Raw genomic sequence first — 17,251 nt, forward strand, 5'->3', positions numbered from 1 at the left:
ATCTGCTCCGCCACAGCCAGAAACCGGACTGCCAGCCTATCTTTTCAGCAGGCCGCTAGCCCAGTTCCACCCTATACCAAACCCATTGTTTGAAAACTAGTTTCTGGGCTGATCAGCATGGTAGACAGCAACATTCATCAACTGACCACTCCCTGCCTCTCCAGATTTGTTTCAGCCTCTTAAGGTTTTGCTTTTTGTGCCTTAGCAACAAGCGCTTCTTGTAGTTTCCTGAGCAGGGTGCCAGAAAATTCTCCCCTGGTCCCTGCCATTCTTTGTGTGGTCAGCAAACCCCCCGCCCTCCACACACCCTTGTCAGCTCCCTCAGGCATCACCCCGGTGTCAAGACGCTGCCCTGTGTCCTCTAGGAAGCAGAACTCTGTGGGCAAAGATCCTGTAGGAAACACAGTTCTACCTTCTCCTTTAGGAGGCGCTGTCTTGAATTTGGAGACAGCCTTAGAAAATCTCAGCTTTGGGGCTGAGACCTAGTGAAGGCGACACAGTCCCCACATTCTCCTCTAGGAGGCGCTATCCTGGCCCCTACAGAGAGCATGGAGAATCTCAGCCTTTTGGCTAAGATCAAGTGAAGTAGACACACTCCCCATCTCCACCTCTCGAAGGTGCTGACCCAGCCTCTCAGGCCGGCGCTGCCCTTGGTGCTGAATCACACTCTAGGCCAACAGAGCCATTAAGGGGCAGGGAGCAACAGGTGACAATACCTAGATGAACATTATTGTAAGACTCCCTCCTTCACGTTTTTAAGGACACTGCTGTTTCCAGAAGACTCATGGTGCCGAAGCCATGTCTGCTGAGCTGCGAAAGTGTACTTCTTTGATTCCCACCACCATTGGACCTGTGTTTTTCCAAGTTGGTGGGCTCTCTGCACTTTTTGCAGTTTCTCAGATGTGAGCTTCTCTTTAGTTTTCTTTCTCCATTTTCTCTCCAGGGATAAGGAATTTTTTCGTTCATTTGTGACAAGCACTTTTTTCAGTTCGCATTTTTTAAAAAGTACTTTTATTTATTTAAGAGAAAGAAAGAAGATGAGAGGGAGGGAGGGGAGAGAGTGAGAGAGAATGGGTGTGCCAAGCCTTCAGCATCTGCACACAGGCTCCAGGTGTATGTGCCACCTTGTCCGTCCAACTTACATGAGTCCTGAGGAGTTGATTCTTATGTAGCTTAATCTGTTGATATTTTTCCTGATTTTCCCTATTACTTTTGAGCTTGGATATTTCAGCACTATGAGATATGAAATAAATATCATCTTAGATTTTTCACTTTGTTTCAAAAGGGATAACTTTGGATATATTTAACTCTTTAGTTCACTTGGAATTTAAGCTTACTACATGGTCTGACATACAAATGTTTTTCTTTGTTGTATTTAACCAGCATGATTTACTGAACAATTTGTGTATTTAGTTATTTATTTTTCACAGCCTAAATGTGCTTATAAAAAAGTCTGGGGTTTATTTGGGTCAATTAAGACATCATCTTTTTTCCTGGTAGTTTATACTATTTTAATTGTTTGAACTCCAAAATGTGTCTTAATAACAAAGAAAGTTCCTTACCTTTTCAAAATTTAGTGTTCCCTCTCATGTTATTCTTCCTTAAAAAATGTGTCTATTTTGTGTAATTTAAATCATATGCCCATTGAGGCCCTTCTTTTTTCTGAGGCAGGGTCACACAATGTAGTCTAGACTAGCCTCACACTTACTTGATCCTCCTGCCTCAGCATACCAAGTACTGGGATTATAGGTGTGCGCGACCATGTCAGATTCCTCTTGACTTTTGCATTGAGACAAACCTGTGATAATTTATGAGAACTGGTTTCATGGCCATTCTGCCGTTCCATCTGGATGGTTATGTAAATTCTCTATATTGTGTAATAACCCTTTCACGTTCATATCCAGAGGCATGGTAGAGGCTCTGTCAAGGTTGTCTTGAGGCTGTGTCCTAGTGCTGCTGTACATAGGATTTCCCCTCGGCTCGTCTTGTATCTTGTTATTGTTGGAATGCAAGAAGGCTGTGGATGCTCTGCAACTTGTTTTCCCTTCTACTTTCACATTCCATAGGATGGAGCCTGATGGATGACACCTGAGGTTGTCCTCTGACCTACATATGTACCTATACACAGGTTGTGTCTACACACATACAGACACGTATACGCACGTGCACACACACACACACATACAAGATACATGAATGAATGAGTCAAATTTTATAGAACAGGCTAGGAATGTGGCTCGGCAGTTCAAGGGATATGTTTGCAAGCAAACCTGCATCCTGAGTTCTGTTCCCCAGCACCCATGTAAAGCCAAACACAGAGTGACATCTGCAACCCCGATGCACCTGTGGTCTCAATGCACTGCGAGGTGGGGCCAGGAGAATTCACCCTGCTTGACTGGCGCACACAAAGTAACAACAGAAAAACAGCAGGGAGACTGTCTCAGATAAAGCAGCAGTACAAACACCCGAGGCAGTCCTCAGACCTCCACACGGGCACCATGCCACATCCATGGCCATACGCAGGTACACACCTGCACACCCAGGACGAAAAACAAAGTACATAGAATTTCTTATTCCTAAGTATCTTCTAAGCAGCCTTTAAGGGTGGGCTCATTAGATACTAAAACCATCCATCTTTTCACCTTCATTTCTTACCCCACTTCATGGCCTTGCAGTTCAGAGCCCAGCACAGCAACCTTAAGGAAATTGGAAAATTCTGCCACCATTTCTGTCTAATGGAATTAGGTGCAGGGAGACACCTAAGCAAAGCACAGTTTGGCCCAGGAGGCAAAGCACACACAACAATTTCAATCACCAGCTGGAGAGACGGCCTAGCAGTAAGGCTCTTGCCTGCAAAGCTTAAGTACTCATGTTTGACTCTCCAGGTCCCAAATAAGCCAGACGCACAAGGTGATGCAAGCCTGCAAGGTAACATATGCCCACAAGGGGAGCACACAGTCTGGAATTTGATTGCAGTGGCTGGATGCCCTGGAACACCAATTCATTCTCTCTCTCTCTCTCTCTCTCTCTCTCTCTCTCTCTCTCTCTCTCTTTCTCTCTCACATAAAAAAAGACCAGTTTGTTGGACTTGCCTCAAAAAAAAAGTTTAATCACAAATCCAAGAACACAGGAAACAGTCCAAATTGCTGCATGAACAGTTCCAAGGAAGTGTTCCTGAGAGTCAGCACCCTCAGTGGAAGTGATGGAAAGGCTATCACTACACAGGGTAGGGGAAGGGAGGCCCTTCTTGTCAGTGGGCCACAAGATAGATGTGGGCATGGGCAGGATCTGGGGGCATGTACTGTATTCATAGGCACTCTGGGCTATGAAGCTGGATGCAGATAGCATGATGGGGCCCAGGTCAGGCCCAGCAAGAGCAACAATTTCTTGGGGGCAAGAGAAGATAGAGACAACAAAACATTTTCTATGACATGTTTCTTTACATATATATATGTAAAGAGAGAGAGAAAGAATGGGCATGTCAGGGCCTCCAGCCACTGCAAACGAACTCCAGATGCATGAGCTCCCTTGTGCATCTGGCTTACATGGGTACTGGTGAGTTGAACCCAGATCCTTTAACTTTGCAGGCAAATGCCTTCCACTGAGCCATTGCTCCAGCCCCAGACATGTTTCTTTAATACTTTATTTTTATTTATTTATTTGAAAGAAAGAGAGGGAGGGAGGGAGAGAGAGAGAGAATAGGCACACCATGGTCTCTAACCACTGCAAACAAACTCCAGACATATGTGCCACCTTGGGCATCTGGTTTTTCATGGGTCCTGGGGAATCAAATCTGGGTCCTTGGGCTTCACAGGCAAGCATCTTAACTGCTAAGCCATTTCTCCAGCTTCTGTCATGATGTTTTTGCTAAGTATAGGGTTATTCATTGCAGCTGGGGATGTGTTACCAGCTATACAAAGGGAGCTTTGCTTATCTGCCTCCACCACGATGGATCATTGCTGGCAACCTAATGAGTCTCCTTGCACATATAGAAGGGAGCCCTGTGAGCAATGCAGGGAGACCACCAGGGGGCTGGACCGACAGAGAGAGCCACACAGCATTGTCAGCAGCATTTTCGGTAGCAGAACCTGGCGAGGCATAAATAAAAAAGCTGAATGTGGGGCTGGAGAGATGGCTTAGTGGTTAAGACACTTGCCTGTGAAGCCAAAGGACCCACGTAAGCCAGATGCACAAGGTGGCACATTCATCTGTAGTTCTGCCATGGCTGGAAGCCCTGGAGTGCTCATTCTCTCCATCCCCCCCCCCTTTCTCTCTCTGCCTCTTTCCCTGTCTCAAATACATAAATAAAAATAAAAATATATTTTAAAAAGCTGAATGTGAGCGTCAAAACCGGGGCATTGCCAAGGCCCAGGCAGGACAGTCAGCTGTCCCCGAGTTGCTGACTGGTTCCCCTAGAAGGAAGGGTTCTTCCATCCAGGTTCTCAGAAGCAGGAGGCCTCCAAGGAACATCCATCCGCCTGAGCAAAGCATTGGCTATAGAAGAGCATGCTATATTTGAGATCTTGCAGATTCCAGTAGCAATATCCCAGGGCAGTTTACCTCTTCCCAAGTGTGCATCATTCTAGAATCCACAGTGGTATGCTCTATTTTGTGACCATCCACTTGTGCATTTCTTTTTCAAAAAAGAAATATTTTATTTATTTATTTAAGAGACAAAAGGCAGAGAGAGAGAGAGAGAGAGAGAGAGAGAGAAAGAAAGAATGGGTGCACCCAGGCCTCCAGCCACTGCAAATGAACACCAGACACATGTGCCACATTGTGCATCTGGTTTTACATGCATACTGGAGGACTGAACCTGGAACTTTAGGCTTCACAGGCAAGTGCCTTAACCACTGAGCCTTCTCTCCAGCCCTCTTTTATTTTATTTTTTAAAGACAGGGTCTCATGTAGTCCAGGCTGGCCTTGAACTTACTATGTAGCTGAGGATGACCTTGAACTTCTGATCCTCCTGCTTCCACCAACCGGATGCTGGGATTATAAGCGTGTGCCACACCACACCTGGTTTATGTAGGTGCCAGGGGTGGAAACCAGGGCTTCATGCATGCTAGGCATGTACTGTACCGCTGAGTTACATCCCCAGCCCCTGTGCTTTCTGAAGCATGGTTTCGAATATTCAGAGCCCCTGTGCCTCTCCCAACCCCCCACCCCAGTTTTTTTTTTGTGGGGGGGAGAACAAGGCTCTTCCTACACAAAGAATTTCTGAGCTGCGTGGCTCTCGATTCTTTTGCTACTGCTACAAGTGTCTTTTCATGTCTCGCTCGTAGCACTCCATGAGCCCGCTCGCTGCTGCGTGAAAGCCACTGCCGACTGTCGCTGCACAATATGTTAAACATCTCCATCCACGCTTGCTATTATGTACTTAAAAGCTGATGGGCTTTGTGTCGTAGTGTTTGCCGCGATGCCAGAGGCTTTGTTCTTCGGGTCTCAGATCGTCCTGGTGCCGTCTTTGAAACAGCTCACAGAGGTATTCTCTAACAGCCTCGGAGTTGTTAGGAAGGACTTCGTGTCTCAGCTCCTTCTCCTCTGGGGTTCTGCATACAGAAACTTGCATTAATAGCATTTTGCCTCCATTTTAAAAATGCATCCAGGGACACCCCCCCCCCCCGTGCATGTCACGCTGATGGCCGTCGCTCTGGCATGGGTCCAGAGAGGAGCCAGGATGGCGGGATGGCGGGCAGCGTGGTCACCTTCTCATTGCTGGGACAGCATGCTGACCGGAAGCAGCCTGTGCAAGGAGAGGGCTTATCGTAGGCTGACAGTTTTGAGAGGAAGCTTCTTCATGGCACAGAAAGTGTGGGAGAGCAGACCGCTGGCCATCATGCCTCCGCATCGGCAGGGAGGACGTGGCAAGAGTGAGCTCACTGGCACCAGCACGTGGACTAGGATATAAAATCCCGAGGCCCACCCCCAGGGACACACCTCTTCAGCAAGGCTCTGTCTCCCAAAGGCTCCATGACTTTCCCAAGTTGCCACCAGCTGGGGACCAAGTATCCTAAACGCATGACCCTTTGGAGGACATTGTCCATTCAAACCACCCCAGTAGGTTTCATGGCTCCCTCCTTAAGTGGCTCCCAGCCCTAAGGCAAGACAGGGCCTGCGCATTTCCCAGCGTCCCTCAGCCCCATCTCTCTTGCCTGAGCGCGAGCTACGGCATCCTTCCCGGGAATGTCTCATATCCTAGGTTTCATTCACATTTTTCTGATATCCATTGCTGCGTCTTTGTCATCACTGGGACACTGGATGTGTGTGATTCACATTCAGTTTTGGTTTCCTGTGGAGTGCATTTGTCCACACATGTGTACATATGTGTGTTGGTGTGTGCATGCACAAACATGGGTATGTGAGTGCTCCTCAGGGGTTTCTGTGAACATCCCACTGTAGACCCAGGAGGCCTTGCTGTTTTGCATTTGCTGATGCTGCGAGTGTGTAGGTACCAACCCCCTGGGAAGTATGGGAGAAGTTGTTTAAGCGCCAGTGAGCCTTGATTTTCTAATTGCAAGAGATGTGAAATGAAACATCATCCCTGAGAGGCTTCCTGCTGCTACAATTATTTGTAACATCAATGACTCCTCTGGAAATCAGGCGGTTTCCCTTCAAAAAGTATTTTGGTACCATTAACTGAGAAAATAATAATAATGAATAGTAATAATACCTTCTTCCATTAGAAAAAGCTTCCAGTACATTCCCAACAATTTAAACTTGTCAGTGTTTGAGGGCTGAGCTATAGCCCAGTGGGTGAAGTGCTTGCCTATCATGCAGGAAGCCTTGGGCTGGATCCCCAACACGGCATCAATTAGGTATGGTGGTGTGTGCCTATAATCCCAGCACTCTGGTGGTGCAGGCAGGTAGATTAGGAGTTCAATGTCATCCTTGGCTATGTAGAAAGTTTGAGGCTAGCCTGAGCTACATGAGGCCCAGTGAGGGAAAGGGAAGGGGAAGAAAGACAAAGGAGGACTGGAGAGATGGCTTAGTGGTGAAGACATTTGCCTGCAAAGCCAAAGGACCTCGGTTCAACTCCCCAGGACCCATGTAATCCAGATGCACAAGGTGGCACATGTGTCTGGAATTGGTTTGCAAATGGCTGGAGGTCCTGATGTGACCACTGTATCTCTCTCTCTCTCTCTGTGTCGGCCTCTTTCCCCCTTTCTCTCTCAAGTAAATGAAAGGATTTTTTAAAAAGGAGAAAGGGGAAGGGAGGAAAAAAGGAAAGAAAGAACACAGAGAGCAGAGAGTGAAGAGGGAAGAAGTTTGCCTCTTGATCCTGCTGCCATGCCTTCCCCACCACAATGGAATGTAGCTTTTGAGACTCAAAGATTTGTATAACCTGGCTGGGAAAGGCTAGAATTCCTTCTCAATAAGAGGCACATGAGGCATCCCGAAGGAGAGGAAAGAGGCAGTGAGACTTCACCAGGAGTGTTGTTCCCGCCCCTGAGATAAGCATGCCCTCTTGTGACAACCAGCTGGGAGAAGAATCTCATCCATGGATTTTGTTTACTGATGGTCAGGACCAGGCTTGCTTTTGGAATGCACTATGTAGTCTCAGGGTGGCCTCGAAATCACAGCGATCCTCCTACCTCTGCCTCCCGAGTGCTGGGATTAAAGGTATGAGCTACCACGCCCGGCTCAGGCTTGCTATTTTTAAGTTTTAACACTTCTCAGCAAGCTTGCAATTCCAAAGAATGTGAATGAACGAATATTTTCTCGAACCACCGTTTTTAACCCCCTTTGGGCAACAAATCAGAGTGCCTAGGGCATGAGTTGGATTCATTTGTATTACTTTTCAGTTTAGTCTCTGGACCTTCCAGATCTCTTGTCTGCTAGCAGGGAGGGAAAAGAATAAATATTTCTCTAGAGGCAGCCAGAGGGCCAGCAGACCCAGAGACATGGAAGAGATTAGCAGGCCCTGTTGTCAAATCGACCTGAGTGGCAGACCCTGAGACTCAGGTTATCAACTTTCAAGAGCCATTTACAGTCCAAGGGAACAAATGGCTTGAGGGTAGCATCGGTCACAGGCTAGGAAGGCTGGTACAGGAAGGACAATGCTCTGGATGGGTTTGTACTATTGTAGCAGTACACCTATGGCTGGATAATGTATAAAGAAAAAAAAAGGGGGGGGCGTTACTTGGTTTCTGAACCTGATGGCTGGCAAGTTCAAGCAGCATGATGCTGATGTCTGCCCGAGGTCCCTTGGTGAGGTTATAACATGGTGGAGAAGTAGAAAGAGAGGCAAGTACGTACAAAGTGACCAAAGCCAGTGCTAGCCCCACTTGGCACTTTGTCCGAGCCTACAATAGCAGGAACTCAGCTTCTACAAAAAACAACACTAAGCCCTCTTTGCCTTGGGGTTTGGGACTGAACTTAAGGTCTTCAGATCATTCAGGCAAGCCACTATCCCTGTTCTTTTTCTTTTGCCAGAGTTTGATGTCAAGCTCTCTTCCTTGATCACTCCCCACTTTATTTTACTGAGGCATGGTCTCTCACTTGAGCGGAGAGATCCAGCTAGTTTAGCTAGCCAGCTTCTCCCGGTATCTCCTGTCTCACCCACCTAAACAAAGGATGGCTGGCATTACAGGCTTCCAGGGAGCCACCATGCCCAGACAGCATTGACATGGGTGCTGGAGATCCACCAACATCCTCAGGCTTGTTCAGCCAACACTGCCCACTGAGCCATCTCCCCAAGCCCCACTGCAGACTCATTCTTAAAGGCCTTTCAAAGGCACCAGCTCTGGGATGATGGGTTTGTAGCTAAACTTGTATAATGTTTACATGCACAACGTCCCCTGTGTTTGTTTTCCAGCCATGCATAAACTGGGTGTGGTATATGCCTGTAATCCCAGGACTCTAGAGGTAGAGGTAGGAAGATCAGAAGTTCAAGGTTGTCCTTAGCTATATAAGGAGTTTCTGCCCTGCCTGTGATACATGAGCCCCTTTCTCAAAACCAACTGTTGTAGTCACCTTCTCATTTCTGGCATAAAGCACCTCACCCAAAGGAAAGTTGCTTATTTTGTTTTACAGTCTCCAGGGGAAGCTCCATGATGGTAGGGGAAAGCCTGACATGAGCAGAGGCTGAACATTTAGATACCAGATACATCTGGATACTCTGCCACAGCATGTGGAAAACAGCAGCAGAAGAGTGAGCTGAACTCTAGCAAGGGGGAGCTGGCTATAACACCCCCAAGCCTGCTCCCCAAAACACACCTCCTCCAGCAAGTTTCTACTTCCCAAGTTGCTATCAACTGGGAACCAAGCATTCATGACACATGAGTTTATGGGGGACATCTGACTCAAACCACCACACCAACCAACCATCAAAAAAGATACTCCTTCTCAAAACTATACCCTGGGAACTCAGCCTCGACATGAATTATTATTTTTGCAGGGGATGGAAATGCACCACAATGTCCTGTCCTCAGACATGCACTGTGAGCCCCACAGTCAGTCTTCAGCTTTCTGTGGAAGAAGCTGTGCTTTCATGTGCGGGGTTCACACGCAGCTGGTGTTGAGTCTGAGCAGAGCCCAGAACCACTCCAAGAACCACAAGTCCTTCTTTTTGACCATTTCCACGTGGGCATGGTGGCCCCACCTAGAGGGACAAAGAAGGGCAATTTGGTTTCCACAGTAACCTTCCAGGGTGGTGCCAGAGAGACGGCTCAGGAGATGAAGGCTTGCTACATGAGCATGGGGGCCTGTCCCCAGCACCCACATAAAAGCCACACATGGCAGCATGTCATCCAAAGCACTGGGGAGGTGAGACAGGAGGGTCCCGTGGGCTTACTGGCTAGCTACTCGAGCTAAACTGGAGCTCTGGATTCAGTGACAGTCCCTGTCTCAAAGACGAAGATGGAGAGCAATTGAGAGTAATGCCTGATGATGATCTCTGATTTCCACGTGCACACACGTGTGACTGTCCCCACTCCCCACCACACATACACACAATCTACCAGGATCCTCCGCATTCAGAGTTGGACCAAACAGCAGATGCTCAAGGAGTTCATTCCTGGACCTCACTCTATAAAACATGTGGGCTCAGGTGCGTGTTAAACGCTGCAGAGAATCAAACCCTCCCTAGCCTGCCTTTAGGCAAGAGCCCACTTGGTAAGTAGAGGCATCCTTCCATTCCTGCCAGAGAGCCAGCTTTGGAAAGGTACACTACACTAGCTGTGAGTTCTGTGGCATCTCTCCCCTGTTGGGGCTGCTCAGAGGTGTGTGGAGGCAACAGGCTGCCACACAGCAGATGTGTTGCAAAATGCCCGGCCCATCTGTCTTTATCATGTTCATTTCCTCCTTTATCAAAATGTTCATGAATACAGTTCTTATTTATCATTCTGTGTTTGGAGCACTGTCTAGTTCTGGGAGACACATCTGCACCCGCCTGTGTGAACCACACGACCTTTCCCATTATACACTGAGCCTGAGAATTAGGGTTTTTGATCTTCTCCAACCACCAGGTTGGACAGAGATGCCTTTACTTGCTGATGACAAACGGAGATGTCTTCCTGCCCACCTGTCCTGTATGGCTGCAGGGATAGCAGGAAGCAGGACTCTGGGTTTGGAGTGAGCGGCCTCGGTTTCACGACAGGCGCACTCATCGTCAGCCCCCGGGACTTGGAACCTCACTTTGCATATCCGTCAGATGTGGACAGGCCACTCACTGTCCTGGTCTTGTCTCCCCAAGAGACAATTGTCAAGTCCTTGTTGATTCACTTATCATTCAGACATGTGCTCTCAGGGGTTTGAATCTGTTTTGCTCATCCTTCCAGACTCTCCGTGGAAAGTGCATCTGTCAAACGTTGGCCCAGAGATGACGAGTGTCACCGTGAGCGGCCTGACTCCGGCCCGCACCTATCAGTTCAGGGTGTGTGCGGTCAATCAAGTGGGCAAAGGCCAGTACAGCGCAGAGACCAGCAGGTGAGCGCCATGTGCTCTTCCTCCTGGGGCTGGCCGTCATGCGGGCACCACAGTTAAACAGATGTATCACTTTAGCTAGAGGTCCTAAATTTCCATCCCTCGGTGAGTCTGGCAGGAAGGAGAGCAAAAAGGAATCCCGAGGAAGGCAAACACTGACATGTGTTGGGCCCAGCTGGGTTTCCCTCAACTACTCACAGGCATAGATTTTTCCCATGGTGCACTGCACCTTCCCTAGACCTTCCTGATAGGGAATTTGGAACTCACACGTGTGTGTGTTAGGTGCACAGGTAATTTTGTGTGCATGTGTGTGTGAGCCATCCACCTTTTCTGAGACAGGGTCTGTCGCTGGCTTGGAGCTCATCAATTAGGCTAGAAGGGTTGGCTGATGATTCCCAAAGAGCCTCTGGTCTTTACCTCCCAGTGCTGGGATTTAGCATGCGCAAATGGGAATTGAACCTCAGGTCCTTGTGCTTATGAGGCAAGCACTTTACTGACCAAGCCATTTCCACCAGCCACAAAGAGTTGAAATTTAAATGCCTCCCCCACAACCCACTGAAATGTCAGGACGAGATATAGTTAGAAAGATGAAAAACAGTTCAGATCTGGGCAAAGAGCAGTCCACGTAGGTGGTCCTTTTAGGGGAAGTTAAGGCACTATAGTCTTTCAGATGGACAAGTGACATTGCCTCCCTGTCGCCTCCCTGGCTGACTTGCTGGTGTGTGGCCTGTCGCTGTCTCACATGCAGCCTCAGTGGGATGGACGTTCTCGCCATACTCATTGCTGCATTTCTCCACAGTGAGGCTCCAGGTTCCACATCTTCTTTCTGGTGCTCACCTCTCCTTCCCGCCCATCTTTATCTTCAGGTTGATGTTACCCGAAGAACCACCCAGTGCACCCCCAAAAAACATCGTGGCCAGCGGGCGGACCAACCAGTCCATCATGGTGCAGTGGCAGCCGCCCCCAGAGACAGAGCACAATGGGGTGCTGCGTGGGTACATCCTCAGGCAAGTACCTGGGTTCGAGATTGGTCTGTCTCTCTGTCGGTGTCAGCCAAGCAGTTCCACAAATGTGCGGATCAGCCGCCAAGCTCGAGGGAAAGGTGGAGACCAGCAAAGGCAGCTCTTAAACAAAAAACTAGTGGGCATCTTGGAGAGTGCTCCTGTGTGTGGCCACCTGCAAAGCCCACACCCTGACTAGTGTGGACAGTTGCATTAGATAGGAGAATGGGGAGGTAATGTGGGAAAGGGAGCAAGGAATGCAAACACTGAAAATCCTTTAATTCCTTTTTAGTTCTCACCAGACTGTGCATTAGTAAGCATACTGACAAACTATTAGTATTAATTTGCTTGATTTTCTTATTAGCCAATTGTTTCTTTGCTAGCATGGTGCTCAGTTTTGCCAAATCTACTAGCATCTCAAAACAAAAATAAAAATAAATCAATCCAGGACTGAGGTAGATGCCTCACTAGATAAAGTGCTTGCCACCTACATGTGAGTCCCTGACTTCACATTCCTAGATCCCCAATTAAAGCCAGATGCTATGGTGTGAGCATCTGTGATCCCAGCATGCCTAAGACTTAAGAAGAGAGGCAGAGATAGGAGATCACCAGGCAGCTCGTGGGTCAGCTAGCCTGGCAAATTCAGCGATGAATGCTATAAACAAGAGACCTCACTTCAAACAAGCTTTACTGGGACGAGGACCAGTACCCATCATCCTTTTCTTTTCCTCCAAATGCCTGCCCTGGGCCCACATGGAGCTTAGGACCAGTAAACACTTGGCTAACAAAGACCTTCCCTGAACGCATTTGATTCTGAGATGACTGTAAGAGATGGTGACAACATGGTATCTCTCTCTTTCTCTTTTTTGAGACAAGGTCTCATGTAGCCTAGACTGGCTTTGAACTCTTTTTGTAGGTGAGAATGACAGAATGACCTTGCACTCCTGATCCTCCTGCCTCCACTTCCTGAGTGGTGGGATGGCAAGCCTGCACTACTGCACACAACCTTGAAAACTCTATTTTCTTTATATATCAAGGACCAGCCCATCCCAAGATGTGTGATGACAGTGACCCGTTGTTCCGTTAACAGGCACACGACTCTGTGCACACCAGAGTTTCCCACTGTTGTAATTACCTTCTCATTGCTGGGTCAAAAAAAATAAAAAAAAAAAAACAACCACTGACCTAAAGCAGTTGATGGAAGAAAAGGCTTTATTTGGCTTAAAGTCTTGAGGGGAAGCTTCATTGTTGTTGAGAAAGCATGTGGAAGTGGTCTTCGTCCTGGGATCAGAGCTGGATTAATAAACTTCACGGTTTCCTCCAGTGACTCACCATCTCCAGCAAGGTACCACCTCCCAAACTGACGCCAGCTGGTATGGCCTAATCACAAACACATGAGGCTGTGGAGGACATTTTAAATTCAAGCCACCACACCCACCACCATCCATTCCCGGCTGTTCTCAAGGTTGCCAGCAGTACACGAAGTCTCTGAATGTAGGCCAAGGCCTACTTGCCTGAAGGGCACGAAAGGACAAGACCAGGGGTCAGCCCTTTTCCTTTTGTCCTGGCCTCAGCTGTCCTTACCTGCTCTTCAGAAAGGTTAAGGGGCTAGGGGGAGGCCCCGTGTGCTTGCCGTGCAAGTGCGAGGACTTGGGTTCCGATCCCCAGAGCCCACGTATCGTAGTACATGGAGCCTGCGTGTGCCCCCAGCACACCTACAGGGAGATGAGAGGAAGAGGCAGAAGGACCCCCGCCCTGCCCCCACTAGCCTGCAGGCCAGCTAGTCTGGTGTTTGCAGTGGTGAACAAGAGACCTGCCTCAAACGTGGTGAAAGGCAAGGACGGACAGCTGAGGCTGTCCTGAGACCCGCACACACGCACCGTGGTAGACACATGCCTGCACACATGTACACACATACGAGCATGCATATGACCTGCACACACGCACCATGGTGCACACACGCCTGCACACACATACACATACAAACATGCATATGAATAAATGCACATCATACACACAATGATTTTTTTTTTAAAGGGGGTCAGAGAGACTGAGTCAGGCAGAGCCCTAGGCTGTGTTCCTTTTAATGCTGGTGACAGTTCAGTCACCTGACCTCCCCGCCAGCCCTCCTGCTGCTTCATGCCGAGGGTTTCCAAGTTTCCTGTCCGTGCCCTGCTTCCATCTTCAATGATCTGTTTTGTCTCTACCCATCAACTAATGAAAATAATTAGCCCACCCTCCCCGAAACCATCGCCTTGCCCAGCGACAAGAGGAAAGCTTCTGGAGGCTGTAGCTGTCAAGAAGGGCTCTGACAGTCATCCGGCAGAACACGCTTGGGGCACGGAGACTAATAATAAAATCTCTCTGATGTTATGAGGCCACACGGCAGACTGCACATTTCTCTATTTTGTGGGATTAATAGTCTTAAAAGGATTCTCCGGGATGGTGCTGGTAGGGTAAAGTGCCGGGGAAGAGGGCATCTGTGTCCGTTGGCAGCTTAAATCAAGAAAGCCTTAAAAACGAGGGCACACTACCCCAGGCCTTAAATATCAAAGTTTTCAGAAATTAAAGACCCATGCCAAGATGGATTTGCCTGCAAGCATTTCTGAGCAGCGCTCTGGCCTGCAGAACCGTGGTTTGCAACCGAGCGTCCTCCAGGGCACAGTGTGTCAGATCCGAGGCCCAGCACGTGGAACAGCAAATGGAAATAAATCACCCCTCCATGCCTCTGGCCGTAAGATGTAGTTAGGATGCGCGAGCAGTGATAAAATATTTATGATAATGGGCAGGGTGTTTCTCTGAGAGGGTGCATAGGGTTATGTCCTTTAAAAAAAAAAAAAAAAGTTCTCCTGTTTATTTCTGGATAAAAGCTCATCTGTTGTGGCTGAGCCTGTCTCTAAGGTACTGTCACCTCCCAGGAAGAAGAAGATGTCCTGAACTCTCCTTACTCGTGGCGACCTTCTACCTCATCCTGTGAGCATCACCAAGATCCCCAGAGCCCCAGCCAGAGTGGACTGACCTGCCTGTTTGGTTTTCAAAGGAATTGTCTTCTACAGCGGATTCCTCACGGATTCCTCACGGTTGTGAAGAGCATGGGTGGTCCAGGCAGACTTCCTGCTCTACAGCTCAACCTCTCAGGGCTTCTTAGGACGGCAGCGTTTACAACAAAATCAGGGGTGCAGTGCGCTTTTGTCCCGTGCCCATTGTTTCGCTGGATTCTTGAAACACCTAGGTTCCCACTCCCATGGTAGAGGTGGAAGCAAGACTGTGAAAAGTAACAGTGGCTTGAACAAGGACTTCAACTGAAGCTGCTCAATGCTAATTTCTTTATTTTTTTTCCAGAATGTGGGGTGGTTTGAATGTGATAATGCCTCTCTCTCTCCCCCGCCCCCGACCCACCCCGAGCCTCATGTATCTGTAATTAAGCTTCATACTCAATGCCCAGCTGGTAGAGTCTTTGGGAGGGGGAGCCTCGCTGGAGGAGGTGTGTCGCCAGAGGTGGACCTTGAAGATTTTCAGCCTAACGCAGTGGGTGTTCACTAGCTAGCTCTGTCTCCCTGCTGCCTCTGCCCCCGGCTGCCGTGACAAGATGTGAGACAGCTTCCTGCTCTGCCATGCTTTCCCAGGCCTGAAGAAACCTCCCCTCAAAACCAAGAGCTGAGATAAACCGCTTCCTCCCATTGCCACAAATGAGAAAGACACTGCTACATATAGTGAGAGCAACACGTGAGCCAAGAGTTGTTTTCAAACTCTTGGGGAGCTGCAAAGGGACATCTTGTCACCCCAGATAGAAAGAGCACCCACAGGCTAAAGAAAGGAGTCCATCCACGTCCAGCTAGGTGAGCCAGTGAGTTTATTGAGGTGACTTATGGGGTGACATAAAGACACCTGCATCAGCAGAGGATTCTCCTCCCATAGCATAAGAGACTCAGGAAAATCTGCTCACTGGAGTTCCCAGGCCCCACTTTCCCCCAACTGATTGTTCTTGGAGGAGGAGCAGAGGATCTTATAAACTTTCATCTCCTTTCAAGGGAATATTAACAAGCTGTATCCAGGAAGTCCCTGGCCGGTGATCCCAGCCATGACCATGCCCAGCTGAGGAGGTCATGGGTACCTGCCACACTGACCACAGTGGGTTCTCACTACCTTTCACCTTCCAGGGATACTCTGGTGTGCCATGTGGACAGAAGTCAAGTTTTTACCTTTTTCTACAAATGGCTAATTGTCTTTGTGCCGTGCAGGGTAGGTGGGAGGTTGACACAGGGATGTGTTGCATGGGTTAATCCATGGCAGGCCCACTTTCTTAAGGACCATCCCAACCTAAAAGAGCAGCTGACCCCCTGCTACGAGTTGCACTTGCCCTCAGCGGGTGCTGGTAATTTGGTAAAGGAAGGCCAGTTGCCTAGGTACTGGAAGGCGAAGGATACCAAGCAAAGATGTGTTCTTACAGCTTTCATTTGGACACAGAACCAGGAACCTGGGGATCTGAGGAGAGGCATCAAGGTTAACGTAGGAAGGAGGTCAGGTGGCAAAGGGGACCACAACCTCCTCCTTACCTGGGGCACATATACCAGCAGAGCATTCAGGAAGAAACCCATGATATTCACATGCAGGAGGGGAGGGAGCTAGCATCTCAGGAAAGGCAGGTGTCAGCCATTGGCCTAAACAGGGTCTTGAGACTCCTGGCCCAGAGCCTTTTAGTGTGTGTGTGTCTTCTCAGCCCACTCCCATCCTCACAAGTGCCTTTCCCTTTCATATTAAACTGTCTCTATTTCTATTGCTGAACCATGTGTCACTGGTACAAGTCTTTGCTATAGGACACAAGCACCTGGAAACCCTAGTCAGTGCTCTGTCCTGCCAGTGCTGGGCCACTCCAGCCTGCTAAAGTTAGCAGATTTATCACTGCCTCTCCAATTTGGGATTTCTTGTCAATCATTTCCACTTTCCATTACCACACAGAGCCACATCTTGCAGAGGCACGGCCAACTTCTGGGATAGAAATTAGATGCTCTGTGAAGTCGTGGGATGACTGTACGTGCCTCACGCTTTACCCCTGGGAACTAAACCAGAAAAAACTCGGCAAATTAGCTGAGCCAGTTCAGTACATTAACTTCTATAAACCGAATCAGTGAAAAACATTTGATAATCAAAATAGTGTGTTAAAAGTCCTTTCAGAGTGCAGAAAGCAATTTCCTAATTTATACTCTTTTTTTTTTATTTACAGCAGAGTTGTATAAGTCATCCTTTTAACGAACACAGCTTTAAATGTCTGCTTTAGTTCACTGATGGACGTGTTCCCTAAGCACTCACAAAGGTGCCCTGGA

General features: G+C 48.4%; 1 protein-coding gene across 1 annotated transcript in view; it reads left to right on the forward strand.

The window, feature by feature from the left end:
* Nucleotides 1-17,251, forward strand: part of Sdk1 (sidekick cell adhesion molecule 1) — a 1,082,085-nt gene that overhangs the window by 810,720 nt on the left and 254,114 nt on the right. Inside the window, exons 15-16 of the mRNA XM_045142963.1 lie at nucleotides 10,782-10,929; nucleotides 11,793-11,933. Of these exons, the coding sequence (XP_044998898.1) occupies nucleotides 10,782-10,929; nucleotides 11,793-11,933 (289 nt within the window). The remainder of the gene's footprint in view (nucleotides 1-10,781; nucleotides 10,930-11,792; nucleotides 11,934-17,251) is intronic.

This window comes from Jaculus jaculus, chromosome 2 (assembly GCF_020740685.1).
Source record: "Jaculus jaculus isolate mJacJac1 chromosome 2, mJacJac1.mat.Y.cur, whole genome shotgun sequence".
In the NCBI taxonomy this organism is placed as follows: Eukaryota; Metazoa; Chordata; class Mammalia; order Rodentia; family Dipodidae; genus Jaculus; species Jaculus jaculus.